The sequence below is a fragment of the Endocarpon pusillum genome, assembly GCF_000464535.1.
Source record: "Endocarpon pusillum Z07020 unplaced genomic scaffold scaffold6566, whole genome shotgun sequence".
NCBI classification, from domain to species: Eukaryota; Fungi; Ascomycota; class Eurotiomycetes; order Verrucariales; family Verrucariaceae; genus Endocarpon; species Endocarpon pusillum.
The window spans coordinates 81,309-93,535 of NW_006916597.1; the positions used below are offsets into that span (position 1 = coordinate 81,309).

Here is a 12,227-nt window from a genome sequence, read left to right on the forward strand (position 1 = left end):
AGTTAGAGAGGAAGAGGTTTGGGGATGTTAGCTGGAAAAGTCGATTGCTCATTGACTACATGCGCTCCGTCTATTTCTGAAAGCAACGCTATGTTCCTACATCAGTAAGCGTTTACAACCAACACATGGGAACCAATCGAGTACCATTGCCAAACAAATGTTGCTCAAAGCCGAGATCGCTCCAACCATTTCTGTTGCCTGTTGCCTGTTGCCTGTTGCCTGTTGCCTGTTTCATCTCATAAATCGTCTGCTCGTAGCTGCTCATCACCACCATACCCCTGATCATAATAGCCATACTTCGACGCAAATATAGCTTGTAACGCATCCCGCAACTCGAAATCTTCCATGACTGCTCCGAATCCATAACACCGTATCTTTTTCTTGACTGACTCGGTCATTGCCCTTACGTCCTCTGCGGTCAGGGACAGATATTGTGGATGAGACTTGAGCTGCTGCAGGGCCATGATTGGTGTTACCTGCCCTCCTTCCATATGTCCTTCGCCTGCTATCTGTTGACTTAGATTGAGGAGGATGTTAAGAGTGTCGGCGGGAATGTTCGGGACTTGGTGCGGATAGGTCGGCTGTAACCCTCCTTGTTGTGCTGGCACAGTGTCGATATGTGTAGGGGGCGGACAACATGCCATCAGGGCATGACCTGAGAATTGGGCTTCTTCGGGGTTGTCAGGCGAATTAACTGAGCGACGCACTAGATACTCCCCATGATCACGGCACGTGGCTTCAAGTCTGCGATCAATGAAATTAGCAGCTGATTACATAGGTGACAAGAACACTTACGCAAGTATGAAGTCGATGCCGAGCTGCTGATTGCGCTCGAATATACCAGGCATATCAGGAATGCCTGTAGGCTCTTGTTTGATAGCACGTTCAGATATTCCAGGTTCTGCTTGCGAGTGCCCATGAAAGGCACCGCCCGACATTGGAGCTTCAGTGGCACTGGCTAGACGGCCATTGCTGTATTTCTGCCCTATTGCTGAGCGAGGAGAACGACCGGAAACAGTTGCTGATGTTGGTGAAATCTGCGCGTAGCTGCCGGACCCGGAGCCAGTATTTGGTTGAGCAAAAGAGCCATTCCGAGGCTGCATCATCATGGCTACTTTCCGATTCTGGAATTCCGCCTGAAAATCGATACCATGTGAGGCTAGGATATCTCTCAGTATGATGTTTTCCGTCTGTTGTTCGGCCAGGGCACTCCGATGCTGGTCTAGCGTGTTTTTCATCACTATGGTATCGGCTCCATATCTTTCTCTGAGTCTTGACATTTCCGTCTCCAGAGCCTTGATGTACTGTTCCTTCCTTTCACGATGGGTCCTACCGGGAACATCATCCCATCAGTATAAATGCTCGGGTTTAGTTATGAAAAAGTATATCTACCTCTGTGCTTGCCGATTGAGCTCCTGCCGGCGTGTCTGTGCTGGTTTGCTGTCAGGTTTTGGGCCTCGCCGCTTGGGAGGTTGACCGTCTAGACGGCTGTTATTTGAAGTATCCTGCGGAAAGAGCTATACACACCTCGCGTTACTTTTTTCTGGACGCCGCTAAAGGTCTTCAAAAAGCCCATCGGCAGCGGATTGGGGCTCGTCTGAGAAGTTGGAGAAATATTGCCTGTTGTTGCTGGTGTCAGCAGGTCCATTCGCTACAAGTAGTCTGCTTGCAATAACGACGATTGGCACTTTTTGGGGCGAAAGACACCCAGGAAGCTGCATGCCAGAGGAGGGAGCCATGATGAGAAGAGCAGCTAAATCAGCGTAGTGTATATTCTCTGTGCCATCATAATTCAAGAAACAAATGTTTTTGGGAATGAATACATGTAGCATAATTGGCGCGATAAAGCACTCCAGCTTTTCATTGCCCATTACATTTCAAGCACTCAGCACGTGCGCCCCATTTGCTGACTTGGGAAGGTTTAACGTACTGTGAATGTTTTCAGACGGAAAGTCCTGGCCAGCCCAATTGCTGGGGTCGGTTGGTGACATATTTTGACGAGTTGTATGCGATGCCATGATGGAGGTACATGAGCTCGACGCTGCCTTTTAGCAAAGCCACTGGGTTCCTGCGTCCTCGGGTATGGGAGCAATCGCAGTAAGAGGTTGTGAGATTTCTGCCAACGATCTCCTAGATGTCACACTCCTAGCAACTGCGGTTCAAGCAATGCCCGGAATATAACATTCAGGCTCAATCGCTCAAGCTTCTACACGATTTCGCAAGTATTGATATGTCTCAAGCAAGAGGCCGAATGAGGACGAAATCCGGAATCTATTGCCGTCCACCATAGGTCAAATAAGCCAATCAACGTCCCTTGTGAGCTTCAGACGGATGCGCGACCGTAGTCGAAACTAGATCAGACGTAGAAATGCGAATAATTGGAAACCTTGGTAAATTGCGATATGGGGAATCGAGCTATCATATAACTTTTGAGAGCATCAACGCAACAGACGACCACAATGCGGTGTTGCCACATAGGCTGGACCTGAAGAGAAGTGAGATCTGGGACAAAAGCGTGGTGCGTATGTCTGAAGATGCATGGTATCAAGAATGATAATGTGGATGAAATCGATAGTTTCGGCATTCGAGGACAGCAAAGGTAATTCAGTGGCTGAAAGAGCCGAGGCGACTTACCGCGGGAATATGGGAGGTGTGTAACTTGAACGGCAGGAATTGGTCTTATTTGGTGGCTTGCTTTGGTGGGGAAAGTGGACAAGATCAGTTCAATTCCGCTGTCGGTAAAAGTGTACTATGTGCGAGCAGCAAGCCTCGAAAGATTGATGCGTCAATCAGGGCCCATCAACGCATCTCCAGCATTGGAACAAACGCCTCTAGGTCAAGCCAAGGCCTCGGAATGGGCTGCTCTAATGTGCGGGTTATGCATGTGCTCGGGCAACAATTAGTTACGTAGTAGTTAACGTGCTGACCGCTACTGCATACTTCTTCTCTCAGACCTTACTATCAACAACACATACCGCAGGACGAGAGTGCGCAAGATGGGCTTGTGAAGCGCTCAGAAGTTGGATGCGATTACGTTGCTTCTCAACCGCCTTGCCATCGTTGCAGAGCCACGTACTAGGTCTAGTAGCAAGCAACCAACCATTTGGACGATGCTCTTTGAGGTGTCAAACTGACATCCCGGTTAACCGAATCGCGTCAAAAGATCCGGTCGAACCCGGTTGCCGGAACGCGCTTCATCTTTTCCAACTGCGTCAATTCTTTCCTACTCATTGACCATGCCAACCAGACGCAAGCCGCTTCAGCGTCCGAGTTGTCTAAGCCAACGTCATGGGCGTATCCATATTCAAGTTGTGGGCTGTACATCTGGTCAAAGCCGATGTCGATATCTCCGCACTCCTGCGAGTGTCCTACCTCTTCTTGACTGTTGTATATAATGTTTCGTCCAGGCTTGCTTCGGTTGTCTAGCGAGGGATACAAACAATACTCACAAAATTCAATACGGCCCGGATTACTGTCTCAAAGCTACAGCAGCCAAAGAACGGGTCCGCCATAACTGTCTCCAATCTATTTCCTAGGCAGACTTCTACCTTATTCGACATCATGCCTTGAAACCAGACATGCTTGGACGACGTAGCTGATTTGTTAAAGAACAGCTGAAATGAAACCATTTTCTGGATTGTGGTCTGCGAGCCATGGGCATCCCTAGGTATAGCGGCAGGCGGAATGGTTATCCAACAGAGCTAGACCCTGTGATCGAAAGCTTTTCGCTAGCCCATGTGTCAGTCGAAATTAAAAACTTTTGCCTGGGCAGAGGCTGATACAGCTTTCTTGCAGGGCTCATAAGCTACAGCAAATCTGCACGATACACTTCTCACAAACGTTTTGAGACAGTGAAGTGGTGCAAGCGCCTTGACAAGCCTGTTCCAAAGCACATACTCTTTCCTCAAATCGGAGGTCTGATGACCGACAATCAGAGAGATCCGGGGATCGAGCAGCATCAGCGCTCTCAACGATCTCACATTACCTACGCTTACCGTGACATGATTATGGAAACTTCGTTTATGTGGATAATTCTTTCGGAGCATAGACTGGACAGGGCTTGGAGGTTTAATGCGCCTGCTGCAAGATTTGGTGTCGAGGACTTCGCAGACATATCAGATGCTCAGACTGCATTGTAAGTCAGATAGATGGAGAAGGCAAAAGACGGCAGGGATCACAACAAGAACTAGGAAATAGCATCCACTGATCCAAGGATAAGATAATGAGATGCTATTTGCCTCACGCTTCGGATTGGGAAGTGATGGATCCTTGTACCTCTGCATCTCTATTTGCGTAGGATGATCTAGCAAGCAAGCATCGTGTCCTAATGTACATTGTACATAGTATTACCGCATAGTGTCGAATCTCTCGCGTGAAACTAGATGATTACATTGTCTTAGTAAACATCAACACCATCTGCGATTCCAAGATGGTCAAGACTTCTTTGCTAGAGACCTTCACCTTGGAGCCTCAGGCATGACGCCTTCCCCCTCATGATCTGGTCGCTTGAACAACCACGTTACTATGAGCTTAATCCACAGTGAGAACACTTTCAAAAGCGCATGAAGATAATGCTGCGAGTTCCACCAACAACCACAATGCTGGCGTCATCAAGTCCTTTCAGTCGCTCAAAATGGGCAAGATCGAAGTACTGGCTTACATAGCAGCACCATCGGGATTCAAAGATGACGCAAGATATCTTGCTCAAGCAGGAGCGACAGTAGATTTTGAACCCTGTTCAAGGTTGCAGGTCTATGACCTGGAAGACCACTGGCAAGAAGTGGTCGAAGACCAGGAGTCTTCGTATCCTGTGTCCGGAGAGACAACATTCAACAAGAGCTTCACCCTTTCAGCATGGCACCATACAGATGCTGTATGCGAGACGCCGGCACAGAAAGCTACAAGACATCTACTCAGGCAAGACTCTAGGCATGGCCGGCAAGCTTCTTTAACGAAGACGGGATCAGCTGCTGGTCAAGAAGGGATGGACTTTACAAGAAGCTTCAATTGGAAAATCACGAAGCAGGCAGCTATGCATGATCCGCCCTCTAAGGTACCCAGCTTCCAAGAAACGGCCACAATATCGACTATTCAGACCGCTCGAACACCAGAAATTCCGCGGCCAAAGACTGCTCCAGCAGGTACCGTGACATCCAGACCAAGAGGGCTGCGCAAACGTACACGTTCAGAGTCCTCCTCTTTTGGGTCACTAAAAAGTGTTGTACCGGATTCTCAAGAGAATCAAGCCTCCATTGCGCCCGAAGATTTCGCATCGTCAACAGTCAACACAAGCATACCAAGAGGCTTCGCAGCGCATTTACTATCTAAGGCAGCAGTGCAGGAGCAACCTGCCAAACGTCCCAAACAGTCTGTTAAACGATTACCAACTGACCACGAAGGAGATCTGAGTCAACTCTCAGGGATACCAAACATCTCTCAGCAACCGCGTACAGCCAACACAATGCTTTCAAGTTCGCCGCAGGATCGCCGTACTTTTAATGACTTGACGGAAAGAGCGATGATCTCGTCGGACTCCGCAACCATTTGGCCGCCGAATCCAAGGGGCAATATCACCTACGCACCTTCACCAGAGCAGAAGACTTCTCCCAGAAATCAGCCCTCTGCTTTCTACACCATCCCACCTCCCTCCTCACAACCAGAATCACGCGATGACTGGCTGTTCTCCAGCGCTCCCATTACCGGCACAACATCTAGAACCCAGCCAACCGAGCACAACCACCCTTCCCAACCATTCTCCTCAATCTGCTCCCTTCCACCCTCAATCCACGCTCCTCCACCACCCGTCGGCCACGCAAGCTACATCACGCACCTAACCCCCTCCCTCCGCACACTCGCCACCCGCCTACCGCTGGTAACCTCTTTCCGGCCAAATCTTGTCAAGCGCAACATCAATGACTTGGAGAGAGGGTACTGGTTTCTCCGTATCCCCATCGTACGCACCCCGCCTCTTCAGCCAGAGACCGAGTCCTTAGATCCGAGTAGAGCCGGCGACAGCAGCAAAGATAGAGGCAGAGGCAGAGGCAAAGGTAAAGCTAGAATTAGAGGGCAACCCTGGACCGCATCCTCATTCCTCAGTTTCTGGACCACCCTCGCACAGTTCGTGCAGAGCGGTCAGGCCGGGTGGGGCGTCAGTGTCTACCGTGAGGATCCTCAGCCCGCTCTACCGAAGCCAAGCACCGGCCGAGCGATGAGCGAGCTAGAAACAAAAGAAGCGGATCCAAGAGAGGCAGAGGAGACAGGGAAGACGGCAGTGGTACTGAAGGTGACCTGCTGGGGCGAAATCTTGCCGCATATCTACCTGCTGCTCTGGGTGCTGAGTGATAAGCGTACTGAGGGGGTGAAGATGGAGTGGAGGGATGCCGCGGAGGAGGCTGTGGTCAGGATGGGTTCAGATCAGGGGAGGAGGAGTTGCTGCTAGAATGGGATGCAAGGCTGCGGTGGTATGGCTTCCAGGGCGGGGCGAGGCGGGATTAGACGAACGATAGAGAACTTTAGGGGTGGGGAAGCACCAGAGGAGAGGCGTGTTGCGCGCTGTGCCATAAAGTAGAGGCGGCCTACAAGGCATGTGCATGATTCGCATTGAAAGGTTCTAACTGATTGACTGACTGACTGACTGACTGACTGAGTACGGGAGCTGCAACCAGCCCTGGGATCCCTCCTCTACAGGCAACTCTCAGTCAGCTCTTTGGCCTACTAGTTACATGCTTTACAGCGCGTTCGTAATGTATCGAGAAGGGTGGTGGTCAGCGAGGATATCCGCCCGCCAAAGACATTCTTCCTCATCCATCATCCATGCTAATTCCATCGTTTGGATGAATGAATGAATGGATCTCTCGCCAATCCGTCACCTAGGTTGCTTTGATACGCCATCGCTGTCCATCAGACAGCTGGGAAAGACCAGTGGAAACGGGCACTTGGCTCTCAGCAGGATCTACGAGGTATTTTCGATCTGCCATCGGGCATCAAGAGGCGAATCAGTGGCCGTCACGGAGGGGGTCACGGAGGGGCAAGTGCGCGCATGGGAGCACTAGCAGAAGAGGTTGCTCTGAAATCTTCATCGATTTATCGCTATACAAAGACTATTACAAACGGGTGCCGTAAATCTCAGTGAATCATACTCCTCCCGATCTCACTCCTCCAGCCTTTCGCCCTCTCGAACCCATTCGAATGGCTCTGAAAATCGATCATGGCCTCCATGACCCCCTCACGACTGTTCAGCACAAACGGGCCGTGTTGCACGACCTGCTGGTCCAGGGGCTGACCGGCAAAGAGAATGAATCTCGCTTCTTCTGAGGCGCCTTCCTCCACTTCTGCCGTCACGACGTCGGATTTGCCGTCGTTGTCGAATACCACGTTGTGGTAGGGTGTTATGGTCTTGGTGTTCTCCGGGTTAGGGCCGTCGCTGAAGGATACCACGCCCGAGAGGGTGTATGCAAAGGCGTTCCAGTCTTTGGGTAGTTCTTGGGTTATCTTGCCGCCGGGTTTTATGGTGACATCGAGGATCCAGACGGGCGTGTAGGCCAGATCGCGGACGGAGTCGATGCCGTGGCTCTTGCCCGATATCACCTTGATGTGCACTTTTCCGTCCTCGGTCTCCACCTGTGGGATTTCCTTGGCCCGCAGATCTCGGTATCTTGGTTCGACGGTTTTGAGTTCCTTGGGGAGGTCGACCCAGAGTTGCATGCCGATATTTGGAGAACCGTCGCCCATATCTCGCGGCATCTCGGCGTGCATGATGCCTCGACCGGCGGTCATGAACTGCAGGTCTCCGGCCCAGATGGTGCCTTTGTTTCCGGCGAAGTCTTCGTGGTCGAGTGCGCCGGAGAGGAGGTAGGTGATGGTTTCTTGGCCGCGGTGGGGATGGTCTGGAAAGCCGGCGCCCGGGTAGACGGTGGAGTGGTCTAGCATGAGAAAGGGTGAGAGGTTCCGTAGTTTGGGTGTGCCGATCGAGCGCCGGACGCGGGCGCCGACGCCTTCGGACTGCTCTAGGGCTTGGAAAGCGAAGCGGATCGCTCGAGGTTTAGACATGGTGGTATGTGGTATATTGATATTGGTTATGGCTGAGGCTGGGTTGTCAGATGTGTGAGTAGATGTGGTTGTGAATTGGAAAGGTGGAATGGTTTGCAGTGGACGTCGTGCAGGAATTTATAGATTTCAATTGCAGCACGAGAATACACTAGAAGATACAGGTCAGTGTCATCCAGTGGTCATACCTTGAAAAGCAGAATTATGGTATTCTTATGCTGGCATATTGCATATTGTCATGATTTGCAATAAGATGAGAAAAGTTGGGCTCGGCTTTGCAAGCATCGCATAAGCATACCACTAAATAGTTAGCACAACTAGTAGCTGCTAATGATACCAGATACTTCACGTGATCAATGCTGCCTAGCGACATACCGGTAAGATGTCCGGATAGTCCGGCGCGGGGCAGTTGCTCCTTTAGCGTTTGCCCCGCCATTCGCTCCATTGGAGAAGAGAATCACTGGTCATTTGTCAGTGAGCAGACATTCACACTGATTTCATCTTGAAACCCTTCTTCGATAGTAATCATCCAAGGGATCCTGCCATCCAGTGTCCAACAATATGGCTTCCAACCCTCCAGGGTCTGTATCTCCTGGTGGGAATGACTGCGGATGCTAACAGATCTACTGTAGGTCTTGTTGTTACCATGGCGTTAGTGCTGGACGGTGTTTCCAGGGAAAGCTCGTTGCTAAAGCTTCTTTAGGTCAAGCATGAGGGCGAAGCAGTGGGTCAGATGGGGAAAATTGGAGACGGTGCGTTTTGAGTCCTTATAAGCGCCTCTTGAACGCATCCTGATCTTTTGGCAGTGGAAACATACTTCTCTTATCCGAGCAACAAGTCAACAGAGAAGGCCATCTTACTGTAGGCATGGCCGAGTCTTGCAGTGCCCTGCCAAGGGCAACCAGCTGCCAATGTCTACTCTTAATGTTCGGCACTGACTCACTGCACGCTTCAGGCTTCCTGACGTGATCGGTCACGGCTTCATCAACGCTCAACTCATCGCCGACCAATTTGCAGCAAATGGCTACTTCGTCGTGATGCCCGATGTTTTCCACGGTGATCCTGTGCCACTGAACAAAGCTGAGGACTTTGATTTCATGCAATGGCTCAAAGGTCACCAACCCTCCACGGTTGACCCCGTCGTCGAAGCCGCTTTGGCGGAGATGCGGGAGAAGCTGGGTTGCAAACGAATTGGTGCTGTAGGCTACTGCTTTGGAGCCAAGTATGTTGTTCGACATTTGAAGCCTGACCAGGGAAAGATCCAAGTGGGATATTGTGCGCATCCGAGCTTTGTAGAGTCGCAGGAATTGCAGGGGATCCAGGGTCCATTCGCCATTAGCGCTGCGGAGACCGACACCATCTTCCCAGCAGAGAAGCGGCACGAATCTGAGGAGATCTTGAAGAAGACAGGCCAGCCATATCAGATCAACCTCTACAGTGGTGTGGAGCACGGATTCGCTATTCGTGCTGCCCTGGATAAAAAAGTAACGAAGTACGCGAAAGAGAATGCCTTTTTGCAGGCTGTCCAGTGGTTTGAAGAGCATTTGTAGGCGTGGCTCCGGCAAGGCTGTGAAACAAAGGACAAGATAGTGTTGACGAGTCCAAGTCCACGGATACAAATAGTGGCCGCGGACAATCAAGGACGAGAGCACTACGTGTGGTTGAGAGCTGGTGTCAAACAATATTGCTGTAATGACAGCTGTACTGAGAAGTCAGACTGCAGGTCAAATCGTATTAACTGCATCCATAGTAAATACAGATTGAGTGGCAGCTTGGAAGGTTGAGTAGGGCAAGAATAGCTATCTCATAAAAGTATGTAGAGCGTGCAGAGCAGACTGGGACCCACGAATAGCCCAAACCAGAACATCATGTTTCCGAGGATGTCCCGTCCCTTGAGAAACCTTGTTCTGCTTAACACGACCAAGGGCAACTGTGACATCTGCGCCATCAACAGATAGCCCCTCACCTTCTGGAAGATCACCGCCATGACCAGCTCGTGGACACAGGCGGAGAGTAGGAAGGTGAGCAAGGTGGCAGAGCTGCGGGAGAGATTGAAGGTGGCGATCGAAGAGTGGTAGACGTGGCGGAGGAGGAAGTTGTGGACTGGGCGGTTCCAGTCACGAGCGAATTGATCCCACGAACTGGAATTCCACCAATCAGAGTAGAAGCCCCGATCAGCGAAGAGCGTTAACTCGGCCAGGACATTAAGCTAGGAGGCAATCGGGTTCAGTAAATGACGACTGTCAGATAGCACACCGAGAACTTACAACACACTCCCAAATTACGTACCAGCTTAGGATATACTCCATGAAGAAAGGAAAGAGGAGGTCGCTGAAGACCCACGGAATCTCCTTAAGGCGATCCTTGAGTGGCATGCCATCTTCCTTCTGGTGAACGACATGTGCCACCACAGGGTAGATATATGCCGTGGACACGACGATCATAACACCAATCACTCCGAACGTTGCAATTGTCTTCTCAGCAACATAACTCCAGTTTATGCTTGGTTGACGAGGATACTCCAGCTCGTACACAACGGTCGGCAGCGGTATGTAGCCATAGAAATCTCGCAGAGTAAGATTCCTCGGATAGTGGTTCTGCGTGGTGGAAGTCTTTCCCTTGAGTTCTTCCGTTATGGACTGAATCTCAAAGGAGATGAGTTTACGCAAGGAGCGAACCTGAGCGAAGTCAAGTGGAGCATCAGAGGCGATGGCATCGGCAATGCTTGAGATGTCGTTGTCAACCTCCTGCATCTTCTTCTCCGGGATCGATTTGCGACGGCGGGACAGTTGATCAAGATCTTTCGTGTCCAGATAAGACGTCACATATGCAACATCGGAGCTGGGACTGTGGTTTGTTGGGCTCATCACTTCTGGGTCATCAAGGGCTTCGAGTTTCTGCTCGAGAATACGACGCCTCTTATACAATTCTGATACTGCACGTCCTGTTAGCGGACCTTTCAGTAAGAAGGGAGCACAAGAGAAGACATACAATGTCCATTATAGAATGCGTAGCTATGTTGCTTCATGAGCATTGTAATGCAGTGTAGTGTAATGAAGACTGAATGAGTCCATGGCCAATTTCGGTATGCGGGAAATGCAAGGTAGGCGACTAGGAAGACAAGTTGCCACGTCTTGTAAAGCGGTCAGCATTATGACACATAATCATGAAGAAGGCCTGTGGACAAACGTTTTGCACGATCCACCCAGACCTGTTCCAAGTGAGGTATCCATGCAGAATCATCTTTTGAAGAAACAGGCAGAAGACAGTGCTTGCACACATAACGCCGTCCGTAAAACCCATCACCACAATGTCACGGCTGAGCATCAGGCGGACAATCTCATTGCCGCCGAAAATGCTGCCATACGTTCGCCAATTATCGGCCGATATCCGAATCAGCAGCAAAGATACCCCCATCCTGTTAGAGTCGTTAGTTGGTGGAAAGGGGCATTTTAGGCCACCAAGGACATACCAGAATAATGAGAAGAACCCGTGGAAAGGACTTGATGCGCTTTCGCTATTGTGCCTGTCGAAAGCTGTGAATTGACGTGTGAAGACGAGGTCGCTAAACCTCGAACGTTTCTTCTTGATGCCCCCATCTTTCGACCTCTCAAAGCCTTGCTTCAGGAGATCTCGAAGCTCCGGATCCTCAGCAGTCAGTTGGTAGCGACCAGCTTGGTCGGTCTTCTCGAGTCGGACGGTAAGACTCTTACGGCGCTGAGATATATGTTTCTTGAAATCGGTGTCATCATCTGGGTCCTCAGAGTTCTGAGAATGGTGGCCTCGGAGTACGGCAGATTCACTTTCTGTAACTGGCTCCGGAACCAACCCATGCAGCTCGCCATGAACACTCTCTTCAGAAGAGACAGTGGAGTCTTGGCTATATAGTTCTGGTGTTCCAGTACCACCGTTCGGATTCAGGCTATCAGGTTGCAAAGATGCTGTTCCATCTGCAGCAAGTACACCAATGAGGTGCGATGCACCTTCGAAGGAACTGACAGTGGACAACGGCGTTCGCGCAGCCATGCAAGGAGGTTTACTCAAGCATGCATAACACAGGCCTACCGTCTATGTTTTGATGTAGTATGTAAGCTCCTGCCTAATCCCAGCTGAGTGTCAGCCTCGTTCTTTTGGAAAATTCACAGGCGACGTATTCCTTCGGATCCGCATCCGCCCGAATT

General features: G+C 50.6%; 6 protein-coding genes across 6 annotated transcripts; 3 read left to right on the plus strand and 3 right to left on the minus strand.

The window, feature by feature from the left end:
* Positions 1-236: 236 nt before the first annotated feature.
* Positions 237-1,648, minus strand: EPUS_06691 (uncharacterized protein; the record flags this gene model as incomplete). The annotated part of the gene is made up of 4 exons (XM_007807161.1): positions 237-744; positions 796-1,329; positions 1,393-1,480; positions 1,528-1,648. The coding sequence occupies 4 exons, from the start codon at positions 1,646-1,648 to the stop codon at positions 237-239; spliced, it is 1,251 nt and encodes a 416-aa protein (XP_007805352.1).
* Positions 1,649-3,653: 2,005 nt separating this feature from the next.
* On the plus strand, positions 3,654-4,139 carry EPUS_06692 (uncharacterized protein; the record flags this gene model as incomplete). The annotated part of the gene is made up of 2 exons (XM_007807162.1): positions 3,654-3,739; positions 3,812-4,139. The coding sequence occupies 2 exons, from the start codon at positions 3,654-3,656 to the stop codon at positions 4,137-4,139; spliced, it is 414 nt and encodes a 137-aa protein (XP_007805353.1).
* A 494-nt stretch (positions 4,140-4,633) lies between these two features.
* On the plus strand, positions 4,634-6,439 carry EPUS_06693 (uncharacterized protein; the record flags this gene model as incomplete). Its single annotated transcript, XM_007807163.1, has 1 exon — positions 4,634-6,439. One exon carries the CDS (start codon positions 4,634-4,636, stop codon positions 6,437-6,439), a length of 1,806 nt encoding a protein of 601 aa, XP_007805354.1.
* A 686-nt stretch (positions 6,440-7,125) lies between these two features.
* On the minus strand, positions 7,126-8,049 carry EPUS_06694 (uncharacterized protein; the record flags this gene model as incomplete). The annotated part of the gene is made up of 1 exon (XM_007807164.1): positions 7,126-8,049. The coding sequence occupies one exon, from the start codon at positions 8,047-8,049 to the stop codon at positions 7,126-7,128; it is 924 nt and encodes a 307-aa protein (XP_007805355.1).
* Positions 8,050-8,607: 558 nt separating this feature from the next.
* Positions 8,608-9,596, plus strand: EPUS_06695 (uncharacterized protein; the record flags this gene model as incomplete). The annotated part of the gene is made up of 5 exons (XM_007807165.1): positions 8,608-8,627; positions 8,679-8,697; positions 8,750-8,798; positions 8,853-8,907; positions 9,002-9,596. 5 exons carry the CDS (start codon positions 8,608-8,610, stop codon positions 9,594-9,596), a joined length of 738 nt encoding a protein of 245 aa, XP_007805356.1.
* Positions 9,597-9,850: 254 nt separating this feature from the next.
* Positions 9,851-12,072, minus strand: EPUS_06696 (uncharacterized protein; the record flags this gene model as incomplete). Its single annotated transcript, XM_007807166.1, has 5 exons — positions 9,851-10,255; positions 10,314-10,981; positions 11,038-11,179; positions 11,236-11,464; positions 11,519-12,072. 5 exons carry the CDS (start codon positions 12,070-12,072, stop codon positions 9,851-9,853), a joined length of 1,998 nt encoding a protein of 665 aa, XP_007805357.1.
* Positions 12,073-12,227: the final 155 nt, after the last annotated feature.